The sequence below is a fragment of the Gadus macrocephalus genome, chromosome 2 (assembly GCF_031168955.1).
Source record: "Gadus macrocephalus chromosome 2, ASM3116895v1".
NCBI lineage: Eukaryota > Metazoa > Chordata > Actinopteri > Gadiformes > Gadidae > Gadus > Gadus macrocephalus.
In genome coordinates, this window is record NC_082383.1 from 21,748,578 (window position 1) to 21,763,577 (window position 15,000).

At 46.7% G+C, this 15,000-nt stretch overlaps 1 protein-coding gene across 1 annotated transcript; it reads right to left on the reverse strand.

Moving 5' to 3' along the window:
* Positions 1-9,631: 9,631 nt before the first annotated feature.
* On the reverse strand, positions 9,632-13,072 carry LOC132473791 (ADP-ribosylation factor-like protein 4D). The gene is made up of 3 exons (XM_060074063.1): positions 12,898-13,072; positions 11,586-12,286; positions 9,632-10,900 (listed from the first exon to the last, which is right to left on the reverse strand). The coding sequence occupies exons 2-3, from the start codon at positions 12,027-12,029 to the stop codon at positions 10,733-10,735; spliced, it is 612 nt and encodes a 203-aa protein (XP_059930046.1). The 5' UTR covers positions 12,030-12,286; positions 12,898-13,072; the 3' UTR covers positions 9,632-10,732.
* Positions 13,073-15,000: the final 1,928 nt, after the last annotated feature.

The window sequence follows — 15,000 nt, forward strand, 5'->3', positions numbered from 1 at the left end:
ACCAATGCATTCACAAATTCACGAAAAAAGCAGCAACTGTGGAGCTGATAATGTGTGTGTGCGCAAACTGGCATGATTGGATTCCCCCAAATCAGGAAAGAGACGTCCTGATTGGTCAGAAATGAGACGGGGTGCTCATATCTGATGGATCTGATAGATCTCTATTTGCAGGACATCTCTTTCCTGATTTGGGCAATCCAAAATTGGTTGGGATATGCACTCCGTAATATGGGGTGCATTTGAACTAGAACAGATATTCTCACAGAGCATTTTGTTCACTTACAGCTTAGGGCTTTCATAACATCTCACACTAAAACTACAGCTCTGGAATCTGACCTACAGCCCGTTTAATGTGGCTCTCACAAAGCCTCATTGAAAATCCACAAAGTTTGGAATGCATTAAATGAGCTGGATGAAGGTGCAGCCTACGTCGACCAAAGTCTCACGGTGACTTTACACTATACACACATACGCTGTGAGAAGAAAAGAAAAAGATTATTATGCAACAGTTAAGCACTAGAGCAGAGGTAACTGCTACTACTTTCACCCAGAGAATAAGCCACGGTTGGGTGAGTCAACAGTGGCACAGGCCTTAGGGCTTGCCCATGCACGGTTTGCGTGTCATTCTTCGAGACACGGGACTCTTGAATCAAGAGATATCGTGAGCTGTCTGACGTATGAAGCCAGTGAACAAACGTTTGTGTCTTATGTGCAACGAAGCTCAACAAAAGGTCAACCCCACACATAAACATACAGATCTGTATTGACCATACACACACACGTATGCACACATACATACACACATAAATGCATAAACATACAGTCACAAATAAACAGACACACAAACACACAGACACACACATAAACATACTCTCACAAATATGCATGCATGCACATGCACGAATACACACGCACACACGCACACACACACACACACACACACACACGTACAAACTCACAACAAACACAGCGGCGCCTCAAATATTCTTTATCAGCGTTACATCTTGTTATGTATAACTTCTACAGGAGTCTTCTTAGAAACCCACATGTGGTGATCATGTTGTATATTCACCGCCCTCAGCTCTCCCCTGGTAACAATAATACCTGAATAACACACCATGCCTTCCCTTACTGCTACACATCAGAGAAGAAACACAGACACAAGCCAATAAACAAATGGTGTTCTATCACATATATTTATGTGTTCTATTACAACTACAGCATGCTTTCATAAGAAACGCAGGTATGCATGAGATGTGTTGACTGAACAAAAACAATATTTGCGTTGTGGTAAACCCGCTCCTTGAATGAGCCGGGTTACCGGTACAACGACGCGTTTGTGGAAGGTTTAAAGCCATTCCAGGCATTTATTCACAAACACTTCAATCAACCAGGGTTCTCACGGTCTCTAGGGCCTCCGTGGGCCTCTAGGCTCTCTTGCTTCCACGAGCCCTTCCTTCCTGCACCCGACCCGTGCTGTGCTGTGCTGTGCTGTGCCTCCTTTTAAAATGGCCCCCGTGCTTTCGGCCAGGTGTCCCCCAATCACCCTGATTGGGGTGCCGAAAGGGCTGCTCTCTCTCGCCGGCTGGTGGGTGGGGGTGGTACACCCCCGTCCTCCACGGTACCCCCGGGCCCGTCCAGGCCGGGGACCACGTGGCGGGATGCCACAGCGTTCACACTCTCACTTTGCAGTTGCACTTTGTATTTCTTACTACTGGTATGCGTACCAATATCGTTGTGGAGTTTTGTGATTCTTTGGAGATACTTTCGCTTTTCATTTCTGTAACTCCTTTTCATTACCTGACTGTCCTTTGACACTGCTGCCCAGACAGAGCAATAAGGGTGGATCTCGTCTCATAACTCATAACTGCACTCCACCACTTCCATCACGTGTGGCGGTGTTGTAACAGCGTGCGCTGGATGTGTCTGGGAGGAGTCGCTGGGGCCTCGCAGGGCAGTCCGGCCCAGCCGGTTCCAGCGCAGCGTGCTGCGTTCTCCTCCCAGCCCCGTGACAGCGCCCTGGGCTGCGGACCCAGAGAGCCTGCAGGGGCGGGTTGTGTTAGGGCAGCCCTGGACGTCATCTCCTCGCGGGGGAGTGGTCGGCCTTGGGCCACGGGGAGGGATGAGTCATGGTGAGAGGTGGAGGAAAACACAATAAAGAAATAATGTAATAATATGGACATTGGGTAGATAGAACCAAGGTTTTGATCTGTGCTTGCCATGCAAGTGGCGGAGGAAGACAAAAAGGAAACTAAAACTAACCTAAATACATTCATCTAATGGTATTTGCTCCTTAGCACAATGCATGGGATATTAAAGTGATATAATAATCAAATATAAAGGTTTATATTAAGATCAGAATCTGGAACCAACATGCAATGATGACAATCCTTACAATTGTGTACAGAAGAAGGATTTAGGACAAAGGTTAGTCGTTGGAGCCAAATTGTGCACTTGAATCATTTAAAAAAATGCTTTTACAGCAGTAAATGTCATGGGATAGGTTAAGACTTTGACACATGATTGACATACACCGTGGGACTTGCTTTGCCATGTGCCTCGGGTGACAAGAAGTGACATTTAGAAACAAGGACCAAACATTGAGCTGTTGAGGGCCTACATGTCCATCTCAGGCTGTTGTCCTTCACTTTATTCTGTAAATGTTTCTTTACAGGACAACTATTGCTGCAACCAATCATATTCAATGTTTATTGTGTAAAAACATTAAGGACATGGATGCATGTCATTTATATGTATAATGCTCTAAGAGTATGCACATCAACATAGAGTCATGCATGAATTCTCTCATATGGAATTATATGATCTGAAGACAAACAATCTGATGATCAGTAAGATGCGAGAGACTTTTCTTATTAAACTGTGTCTTGTTCCTCAGCTTGACCTTGGGCTTATATGCAACGTTGACATTCTTGTTTAACTAAAGATACAGTGAAAAACAAGTCGAACTTGACATTAATTTGCTTATCTCACTACGCTGAACTATGCAAAGCAGCACTTAGAATGACTGCTATACTCCTATACCAGATATCCCATATCTGGTAAAAGGATCCATATCTCCCCTGATAATTCTTGGCTTCCTTACTTCAAAGATCATTCCTAAGATAGTTGTGAACACAGGATGTCAAACTTTTAAAAGTTTTGCTCTTTTTTTAAAGCAATCTGCCAAACTGAGCCATAAACCATTTGCTATCCAAAAGTTCTTCATTTTCCTTAACAGAATGCTTTCAACTTCATATTCATAAAATACCAACGCTTAAAGCCCTGTGATCCCATTGGTAACTCAAAAGAGCTCCCATCAGCAAAACTGGAGGTAATTCCCCCAACAGAAGCCTCTGTGAAGGAGCCCAGTTCTATTCTTGGATGGCCGTTCTGATCTGAAATGGTGTGTGAGACCCGGGTGCCTCCCTCAGGACCGTCTGTGAACCCCGGGACCCACCCCTCCCGTACCGGGCGGGGGACTCAGGGCAGCCCTGACAGACGTCCCAATCTGGCAACCCTGAGTGGAGCGCCCGTTGCAGCCAGGGTTGCCACATTTGGCGGGATATCTGGCCCAATCTGGCAACACTGACCTCAGATACGCATCGCAAACTACACAGCGCTCACCCGCCGCAATTACAGCCCGGCTCTGGTCGGATGGCAAACGTAGCGTGGAGAGAAATGGGCAGGACGGGAAAGCAGAAAGAGAGTAGAGTTACAGGGAGAAACACAAACAACGTTCAAACGCTTTCCCTTCCCTGGATTTCCTTCTAAGCGCACATTTTTGGTTTGTGCGATTGAATGGCACTCAACAACACCGCAGCAACCCACATGGTCAACTTTACTAGGGGAAATTAGGTTAAATAGGAGTCCACAATACTATAATCAGCTCCTATCCAAACAGAAGATAGCGGATCATCGAGAACAGACCGGAGCCTTTACAGAGAAGGGAACGAGAGATGAGGCAGAGGGTTGTAACGAGGACGGAGGAGGACGAAATCCAGAGTCAGGGAAAGATGAGAAAACAGACCTTGAGATGGTCGAGGGGAAAAAAGTGGAGGGGTTTGTCAAATCCTCTGTGGCGAGGCCAGGAGCTTTGCTGTATAGTAGTCTCTAACCACTGGGTTAATAGGACACAGCCTGCCACAGACAGAGAGAGAGAGAGAGAGAGAGAGAGAGGAGAGAGAGAGAGAGAGAGAGAGAGAGAGAGGAGAGAGAGAGAGGAGGAGAGAGAGAGAGAGAGAGAGAGAGAGAGAGAGAGGAGAGAGAGAGAGAGAGAGAGGGGTGGATGGAGGGAGACAGACATATTGATGGGCCTTCTGAGGACAAAAAACAAACAGTGAAAGTTGAGATGGAAAGTGAAGTGAAAGCTAGATGGGTTGATTAACATGAAAGGCCGGGAAACTGGCCCACAAACTGATAGAGATAGACAGGCAGACAGACAGACAGACAGACAGACAGACAGACAGACAGACAGACAGACAGACAGACAGACAGACAGACAGACAGACCAATGGAGAGACAGACAGACAGACAGACAGACAGACAGACAGACAGACAGACAGACAGACAGACAGACAGACAGGCAGACAGACAGACAGGGAGACAGACAGACACAGACAGACAGACAGACAGACAGACAGACAGACAGACCAATGGGCATGCAGACCAATGGGCAGGCAGACAGACAGACAGACAGACAGACAGACAGACAGACAGACAGACAGACAGACAGACAGGCAGACAGACAGACAGACAGACCAATGGACAGACAGACAGACAGACAGACAGACAGACAGACAGACAGACAGACAGACAGACAGACAGACAGACAGACCAATGGGCAGGCAGACAGACAGACGAACAGACAGACAGACAGACAGACAGACAGACAGACAGACAGACAGACCAATGGACAGACAGACAGACAGACAGACAGACAGACAGACAGACAGACAGACCAATGGGCAGGCAGGACAGACAGACAGACAGACAGACCAATGGACAGACAGACAGACAGACAGACAGACAGACAGACAGACAGACAGACAGACAGACAGACAGACAGACAGGCAGACAGGGAGACAGACAGTCAGGCATGAAGACAGGCAGGCATGAAGACAGGCAGGCAAGCGGGCAGAGAAATAGACGGACAGGTCAGGGAGGCAGACAGACAGGCAGGCAGACTCGGCTGTTAGCTGTTAAAGTGGTAACGCAGTCAGACGGACAGACAGACCACTCGATACAGAGCATGTTAGGGCCGTCTACCGAAAATCCCTGGGTGTTTCATTGATCTCACTGTTAGTGTTAATGGAGGGGGGGGGCGGGGGGTGATGTTGTTAATTAATGGAGGGGGGGGGGGGGGCGATGTTAATTAATGGAGGGGGGGTGGGGTGGGAGGGGGGGGTTGAAATGCATTGTCGGCATAGAACTACCTGGAACAATCCCCAAGACTGTTGCTCCCTATAATCGGGGCAAACAACCCCTCCTTACTCGTCAACCCTCGGTCACAGCTACCAGGGACAGCTGTGGTGGCTGGAGGGGAATCGCTGGACTGGAGGCCCAGCCAGGATGAGGCGGTGTGCTGAGACACTGGCCCCGACCCAACCTCCACACCAGCAGGAGAGAGGAGCAGGAGAGAGGAGGACGGCTCCCAAATCCGAGTCCCCACGCAGTATGCAAGGAACAGTGTACCGTACCCGGATGGCACACACAAGCCTAATATATATGTCAACCGATCGCAAATCTAGCATAATCAAGTAGGATCTCATTCACAGACAACTTACGACCAAATAGGAGTGAAGTTTGTAATAAACTGAGTCTTCAGTGAGACTTCATATTCCTTATTGTAACTAACTACGTTACTTATAATCGATAAGTACCTTGAGGTACTTTGGACACTGCAGTCCTTTGGATAAACCATGATGCATTTGGACAAGACCATCTTAACAGAACCAGTTTAAATATCATTAAGAACCACTACAAACACTAACCAGCAACCCCAATAATATCTATTACTACTAACATACAAAATACATATTTATAGTACGCAACAGTAATGTTTAATTATTATTAAAGCACTCAGCACTCTTATTATAGTCTGATGTCCAGTTTCTCTTGTGACCCTTCCTTCTACAACAGAGCCTGGAGGAAGACGCTAACATTTTGGGCAGACAAAGTGGAGGCTGGTTTCTGCGGATGTAGGCATACTCACTGAGTGAGATGACGAGGAAGTCTCTAAGTGGCAGCCATGAGACGAGCCGGGCGAGTTCTGTAAATAATGAAATGTGCTTCAGCGCTTTTCCTTTCTTATCTCCGTCAGCACGTTGTCCACGGGGCTATCCTTTACAAAAGCAAAGGAGATAATGCTGTCCTATAATCCCTTGCGGCAACAACATTTAAAGTGACGCAATATTCAGTGGAAACAGATATAAGATGGAAAAGTAGGAAAAGTAGTGAGGAGAAGACATTGGACATCCTTGGTTCGATTCTTCTAACCACGGATGTCCAATGTCAGCCGCGTCAGCATCAACTACAGCCATGACGTCGAACACTGCGACTCCAAAGTATGTCAAAAAACATATTTTTACTTTTGGCTTGCATTCGATGCAGTATGTTGTGCTTGGGTCGGCATGCTGTTTGATTGTGTCGCGTCTCTACTTCCTTTCAATACTGCTGACTAATTCCCCCGGCTGCCGCTGGGCTCCTGACAGCCCAACTCCAATCAGGATAATCGGATTGAGTGTCACGGGCGGGGCAGGGCAAATTATCATGATAGTGATTGAGATAGCATTGTTGTTGTTGTTCTCTCTCTCTCTCTCTCTCTCTCTCTCTCTCTCTCTCTCTCTCTCTCTCTCTCTCCCTCTCTCTCTCTCTCTCTCTCTCCCTCTCCCTCTGTCTCTGTCTCTCTCTCTCTCTCTCTCTCTCTCCCTCTCCCTCTCTCTCTCTCTCTCCCTCTCTCTCTCCCTCTCTCTCTCTCTCTCTCTCCTCTCTCTCTCTCTCCCTCTCTCTCTCACATGGGCACTGGCTATAGCCTGTTGGTATTTGACTGCTGGTGGGTGAAGGTGTTTATGAGGCAGGAATCGCTAAACTAGCGACTAATGGGATGAAAACTCCAAAGCAATCCATCATGCTGCCAGGCCCAGGACTGAGGTGTCTAGTAATTTGGCCGTTGACTTTGGAGTCTGTGCTTAAACATATGGCTCGCTGCGGCACATTCAGGAGGGGATAAGTAGGCAGGATTAGACTTATGCAGACAGGTTTAGGACAGCGCTAGCTAGTTTGGGGGGCGGGGCTAACCTTTTAATAGGTCTCAGCTGAGGTACGTGAGGAGATTAAAAATGGCAGTAGAACAACCTGGCATTTAATGTTAACCAAAGAATAATTGTGTGTGTGTGTGTGTGTGTGTGTGCGTGTGTTTGTGTGTGTTTGTGTGTTTATGTTGATGACGGAGACTAGTCTGGATCCTACGGGACCGTGTTTTTACACGACAGTAATTGGCTATTTCTGTGGCTCGGGCTTTATAAACTAAATTCCAATTATAGCGTTTTAGCCCAGGGGCAAGGCTTTGTAATTATAACTTAGTTCATATAATTATGTTTTTTTTAAGGAAGAAAACAACTTAGGAGTAAAACTTCTTAGAAAAGGTATAATGATGTTAACATCTAATCAAATCATGGCCGCTTTTGGGTGCGTGCTAAGGCTAGCCTTTTGTTTCTTGTTTTCTGCTTGTTTGGCTGTATGTTTTTGTCTGTCAAACCCCCCCCCCTGAAAAAGCCGCTTTGTTATCTAATGTTCCAAAAATGGGCTTACATTGTTTTAAAATGCCAACCAATAGGATCAAAAGACTTAGTAACACCCTTTCTCTCTTTGCTCTTGTCAAACCTGGTCGGAGGTAACGCAAAATCAGCACTCGTTTTCCCTGCAAATGTCTGTTTCTACCTCTATTTCTGATGAAACAGTTTGATCTCTCTGTCTATTGCCACACTTTTCTCAGGCACGGCCATTGTTTTTAATTCGTTTGAAGACACGGTCCATGCTTCGTCATGAACAGAAACCCAATTTCCCCTAGGGCTTTGGCAGACCCGCAGAGAGAAACTCAACGTATCTTATCTTATCTGCGAGCCCCAGAATCAGGCACATACCTCCGAAACATTGAAGGAATTTGACGAGTAAGCTTGAGAGTCCTGCTTGCAGAAGACTAAACAACCCGACATCCCATTTCCTACAAAGGCCCTGACGCACCAAACAGACTGAGGTCTCTCTGAGGCGTCTTCTCCTCCTGTGGAGGGAAGAGCACAGAGGTCTGACATCAGCCCAGTGGGTGGGCTCACAGGCAGGCTCTGCTCACAGGGGTGGGTGAAACTACTGTGGTGAGTATCATCAGGCGGTCTCGGGGGGTGGGGGGCCGTTTGGGGGGGAGAACTGGTGGGCTATCACATTCCTGTGGGACAGGTCTCTCCCTTTCTTGGGGCCCATCAGGGCAGGTAGCAAGTTCCGGCCCCGTTGTCTGCATTGTTGTCCAACACAAAGGATTCCCCTTGGCGGCTGCGTAGGAACCCTTCAATGAAGGGGCGGTTTAATTCCGGTACTAAAGAAGGACTTCCAGCACCTAAAGAGGGTCTGGTCTGAATGAGTCAGTTTCAACCCCCTTCTATCTAAAAGAGAGGTATTCTTTCAACTGCTTATCCACATGACACATTCCCGATTATTTGGCTGTATTAACTTTTATTTCTATCAAATGATTGTTATATCACAGGTGACAGATTATTCATAGTATTTTTTATGGACGATCATTTATATCTTCATAGGGTTTAATTATTCTGTTTTTGTGTGCATGCACGCAGTTGAAAGCTACAACCATCTACCTTTGAAAGGCCCAAAAACAAACCTCTCGAGCTTACATTAGTATTCAATCCTTCACCCACGCACAGACATGCACACCAAAAAATCTATATCCTGATATTAGGATGCACAAATAACGTATGATCAAGTAGAAGTTGGAACACAAGCACAGAAAACTGAAGGCCCAGCGTCAAAGACTCGGAAGGTCGGAAAACCTAAGTTTCCAAGTTTCTAACTTGTGTGTGATTAGCAGGTATTTTCTCGAGGGGAAAGGACTAAATAGACTCATCAGGAAGAAGCAGCTTGAACTAGAGCAGCGATGTGAAACCGGCCACCTAATAGCTCTTTGAACAAACATGGCGAGGAATGAGGCCGAGTGAGTCATTACACAAGAGTAAACAAATCAGTTATAGAAGGACCTCTTCTCAAGGCCAATACAGCCTTTCAGCTAAAATAGCACCCTGGGTCTCTTTTTGAAATGTATTTGATACAAACTGCAGACTCAAGACATGATGGTATCAAAGGGTCTTTGATGATCTTTGAGGCAAATCCAACACATAATGCAAGCCTGTGTTAATGTCATTTAAAAAAGCAAATGCAGTTCATGGTATCATTGGAGAATTTCCCAGGACGTCCTGCTACTCCCAGAAAACCAGACTGACCTCAGAGATCACCGTGCATTTGAAAGACCACCACATTAAATAGAACTTCCTGCTTTTCTCAACTCGCATGCATCCGTCGAAGATCCAGAGAGAACACAAGGGATATAATCAACAAAACTATGATGGCATATTGTTCAATAATTTATTCATTTTACATAAGTATTACAAAAACATATGTACAATATGTAAAAGAAACGTTTTGTGGTTACAACTTCGCTGAGCAAACCAGCCAACCAGATATCCAGCCGTGCAAAACATTGAACCGTGAACATAACAACAGTGGTGGCACTGGCGGGAAACTGAAAAGGAAACTTAAACCTATACGTGGGAAAGGCAAGCTGCTTCAGGGCTTGTTTGTCCCACATTAGACTCCATTGTGTCCGTCCATTCGCCGGACACCATGAAAGACACCGTGACGCTGTGAAGAGTCGGATGGCACAACTCCACCGTCGTCTTAAAGCTTAACACTATAAACACCTCTTTTAGGCTCAGGATAAGGTACAAAAAAATGAAAAACATAACAACCAGTATATCTATAGTCTTTTGGTCAACAAAAGAGCTATGGTCACACATGCGACTGGGTGAACTGTAAGGAACGTGGTACACTTAAGTGAAAGAAGTCTTCTATCAAAAGGAGTGGAAGGAAAACGTGTGCTATAGGGCTGGTCTAGCATTGCACTGACACGACAGGTTCGGTGAGTCTTAAGTCCTAACAGGAGGCTGTGTGAGTCAAAGGGGGAGGGTGTTCCATTTGTGCACATCCACCAAGGTAAAAGAGTGAGTCAAGAGTGTCGCGTTTGGTTGTGTTTCGGAACGTATATTGCACTGATCGGTCAGCTTGTCTTTAGTTCCATGCGCAGCACCGTTTCCTTGTTTGCTCTTAGAAGAAAGCGTGACGTGAAGACAACGTGGTTTTCCAGGAGAAGTACTTCTACTCAAGTGTGATGAAAGAGAGGGATTGTGGGTCAGCAGCGAGCTGCTGTATGGAGGGCTTAGGACACGCCCCCAAAAAAGAAACTCAACACATCGTCCACAAGTTGTGTTCCTAACCCGCATCTGTCTGTATTCCTTCAGTCTTCATCTTAGATTGTCCTTCCAAGGACAAAGCGCACCCTTTCACCCTGTGTGCGCGACAAGTCAACTCTCTAATGGACCGAAAATAACCAAAAAAAAAATACATCTTCTCTATTCTCGAGGCCGCGTCTCTCATGGCGGTCCTGATGTCCGGCTCATCTCTTCTTCTTGCTGCTGTGGCGGAGCATCTTCTTCCTCTTGAGGACCATCTCGTAGAGCTTCTCCAGGCCGGGCTGCAGCCCCTGGCCGTCCAGCGCAGAGCAGCCCTGGGTGTGGTGCAGTGTGGACGAGCTCAGCTCATGGACGGACAGGGCCTTCTCCACCTGAAACACCAGACACGGGAGAGAGGTCAGCATGCGGCTTCAATGTGGTTCGTTCAGGAACGCGCGCAGTTCGAATGCTGCAAGATGTTCCTAGTTGACCGTGCCACAAGTGAACATCCAAATCCATCACGCAGCTTGTGTACAAGCACAGCATTGCTGCCACAATGAACTGAACATGATTAAGAAGTAAAATGTTCAATTGTTCAGCTAAGACACCTTTCAACTTCAAGGCTTTGGTCTGGAGGGAAAACCTCTGAAAGGACAACCTTGTTGGCCTCAACCCCATCATTTACCATCTGAATTATCATAGCTAATATTTCTTCACCAATGCCCGTCTTTATTTCAGCTGTGTTGGGTATTAGTTGGATGATACTAGGTACCAACCCAATCTCGCTGTCGAGTCATCGATTTAGGATTTGAGGTCATTCAAATAGAGTTAAGTTAGGCGATAGAAAAAAATCGGACAATGTCAGACAAATACATCTACACACTAACCCTGTATCAAGTAAATGGCAATCATAAATGTTTCGCTCTTTTCAAAGAATCTCGATTGATTATAATCTCTGAGAACATACTTTTTGCATTTCTTGGGTCTGCCATCAGGCCAAACCTAAAACCGGGTCTTATGCAAGAAGTCTACGCACACAAAGTAACTAAACACTCCAAGTAAAGCGCACGCGTCTACCTCCAGGGCCGACAGGGCTCCGTCACGGTCCTGCTTGTTGGCCAGCACCAGCACGGGCACGCCCTGGTTCTCCGGGGAGCGGCTGATCCGGTGGAGCTCCACCTTGGCCTCCTCCAGCCGCTCCGGCTCGGCCGCGTCCACCACGAACACCAGGCCGTCGGTGCGCCGCGTGTACGACTTCCACAGCGGGCGCAGCTTCTCCTGCCCGCCCACGTCCCACACCTGGAAGGTGGTGCCGCCCGCCTTGGCGTTGCCCATGGACACCTTGATGCGCTCCATGTTGAAGCCCTTGGTGGGGATGGTCTCCACAAACTCCCGCAGCTTGAGCCGGTACAGCAGGGAGGTCTTGCCGGCCGAGTCCAGGCCGATCACCACCACGTGTAGCGACTGGAAGCTGGGCAGGAAGGGGGTGTTGGGGGCAATCTCGGTCAACTGGTTCCCCATAGTTCTCTGGATGGGTCAAAGTTGAGAAGGGACTCTTCTTTGGGGCTCGTGAGGATATAGGGTAGGGTATCCTTTGGTAGTTATTTCCAGATGGAGGGCTTCCCAACGACTGCTTTCACCAGATGGTGAGGACTCTTGAGGAAGATAGTCACTTGTCGTGACTGAGCATTCACACCTCTGATGATCCAACTTCAAAGGGCTAATGAAGACCCCCCTCTCAGAGGATAGACAGAAAGGGATGTGCCGTCGCCTGAGACCTGGTGGAAGCGGGGAAATAAGCCGAATTTATGAGTCAGCTATTTGAACGAGGCTGTTAGTCATTAGGAACACAGTGAGAGCTCAAGTCACGGTAGACGGGCCCCGATTCTTGACGAGGTCTTACATTAAAGTGAAGCGTACTAACACACGTTCAGATGATATTAACCAAGTGGAACCGAGCTGACTGCACGCTTCAAAAGAAAATAGGTTCAGCTAAGCTTTGAGTCTTTCATTGCAGTCACAGCAGGAGAGCCGTCGTATTAGCGACGCTGAGGTTGCGCTCCGTGCTGTTGGAGGCTGTTTGTCTCCCGCAGAGCTGGGCAAACACGGCCTGATCATATCTAATCTTGAGCCACGGTCCTACTGATTATTACTGGCATTTAGTTAACGATAGTGTCAACGAGCTTTTACAAAAACAAATGAGTGGCATTAACCCCAGAACAACTACCATTAACAATCGTGAAAGTAACCTTTCATTATCAAAGTTATTTTAGTTAGGTTAACATTTTCTCGAACCAAATCCTCTACAAAAGCAGCACACAACGCGCTACAAAACGCGATATATCAAAGTATATTTTGCTGTATTCCTTCAACAACAAATACAACTCACCTGTGTGATAAACGCCGCTTCTTTAAACTTTCAGCTTATCTCCAGAAAAAGGTCGAGGAATGCAAACAATTAATCACGAAACTATTTTTTCCCGTAGCGTTGGTTAAGCCGCGCGTCTTAAGAGATGCGATCAGGCTGCGTCTCCCACTGCGACTGGTACCGAGGCGGCGCGCGGCCGAGGAACACCCAGCCCCCCGCGCCGTGACGTCACACACCCGGCATCGGGTCGGCGAATGGGGAGAGAGAAAAAGAGAGAGAGAGAGAGAGAGAGAGAGAGAGAGAGAGAGAGAGAGAGAGAGAGAGAGAGAGAGAGAGAGAGAGAGAGAGAGAGAGAGAGAGAGAGAGAGAGAGAGAGAGAGAGAGAGAGAGAGAGAGAGAGAGAGAGAGAGAGAATGTACAGTTTATTTTCCAAGACTAATAAGCTCTTTTTAATTGAGTCAAGAGAGAAACTACAGCATTTAAGACTAACGTGTCTCTTTTGTTTGGTTATTATCAACGTCGAAAGCAACTCAATTGAATTGATTGATAGGCCTATCATATTTTATTCATGGATATCTATTTTGCTAAATATAATATAGAACGTCTGTATTAGCTTTAGGTTTAGGTTTTATACATGGAGAGTTGTATACCGTGGTGTGTTGCGGGCTGATGTCTCTGGGGGGTGAAGTTAATTGACTTTACCCTAGAGACCCATACAGTGGCAACGAGAAACAAACAGGGAAGTTACTGTGAACAACCTTTTCCCCACCACATGCAGACCAACACCGAGTGGGTCAATTATTCAGGTCAGATCCCTGTATCAAACAGCTCATATCTAGAACAGAATAGAGTAGCTTTAAGACCATGACCCAAATAAGAAGCAGAGATAGTTATATGTAAGTAGCCTGCAGCAGGGAAGCAGGGAAAGCCAAAGAAAAGCAACCAAACATACAACAGTATCCAACAATTCTTCTATCAAACCAGGAAATATATGTATAAAAAAAAAGAAATTCCCATTTAGTGTGATTGTGTTAATTGTGCGTTCATATGATACAGAAGCCATCTGTATCCCAGGGACCCAGAAAGGATGAGGTCAGCACAGATCGGTGATGTAATGGTTCAGCTGCCCTGTTTACATACTGATGACTTCAGTGCGCTCTTACCATGAATGGAGTCTTCATGGCCCTTCACACACTAACGGCGCGTGTGTGTGTGTATGTAAATATACATTGGGGACATTTGCATGATGTGCATGCGTGTGCATGTCTGTACATGTACTCGTCTTTTGGCTGGGTGTGTGTGTGTGTGTGTGTGTGTGTGTGTGTGTGTGTGTGTGTGTGTGTGTGTGTGTGTGTGTGTGTGTGTGTGTGTGTGTGCGCACGCGCTTCTGTCTGTTTGTTGGAGAGAGGTCATGAGACATGCGGTCACTAGCTCTATCTGGCGTCCATAGATTCAGATCTGATCCTTCTGAACCAGTGTTCGGCTCCATTCATTAATATGCCGTGTGCCTTAGCCTTTAGCTGGTGAATCAGGTGGTACACTCTATGGGACAAACTGTCCCTAGCGTTCATAATTATTCACCGCCGACAGGGTGAAGCGTCCAACTCATAAAGTGTGGGCAGAAAACATCTCAACAGTCAAATAATTGGGATCTCAAAAGGGAAAAGATGGCTTTTCAGACTATTATAGAGATACAGATGGCTTTACAGACAAGGGTATTACTAGCGGGTCGCTAGCTGGCATTATGCAACTGCATCACATTGTACCGGGGCATTCTATTCTGGGGACTGTTTGTTTATGTGTGTGTGCATGTCCTGATATGTGCGTGATCGTGAATGTGATGAATGCATTTCACTCCAGGATACGTGGATAGCTTGTGTGAAATATTGAGTGACAGAGAGAGAGAGAGAGAGAGAGAGAGAGAGAGAGAGAGAGAGAGAGAGAGAGAGAGAGAGAGAGAGAGAGAGAGAGAGAGAGAGAGAGAGAGAGAGAGAGAGAGAGAGAGAGAGAGAGAGAGCATGTCAGCAGTCTGTCCATCAAATAAAGAGGCTGTGTGCCATCTAGGTCAAGTGTGAGTGTCTTAATTGTACATATTTGCACATCACACACACATAGACACAGATA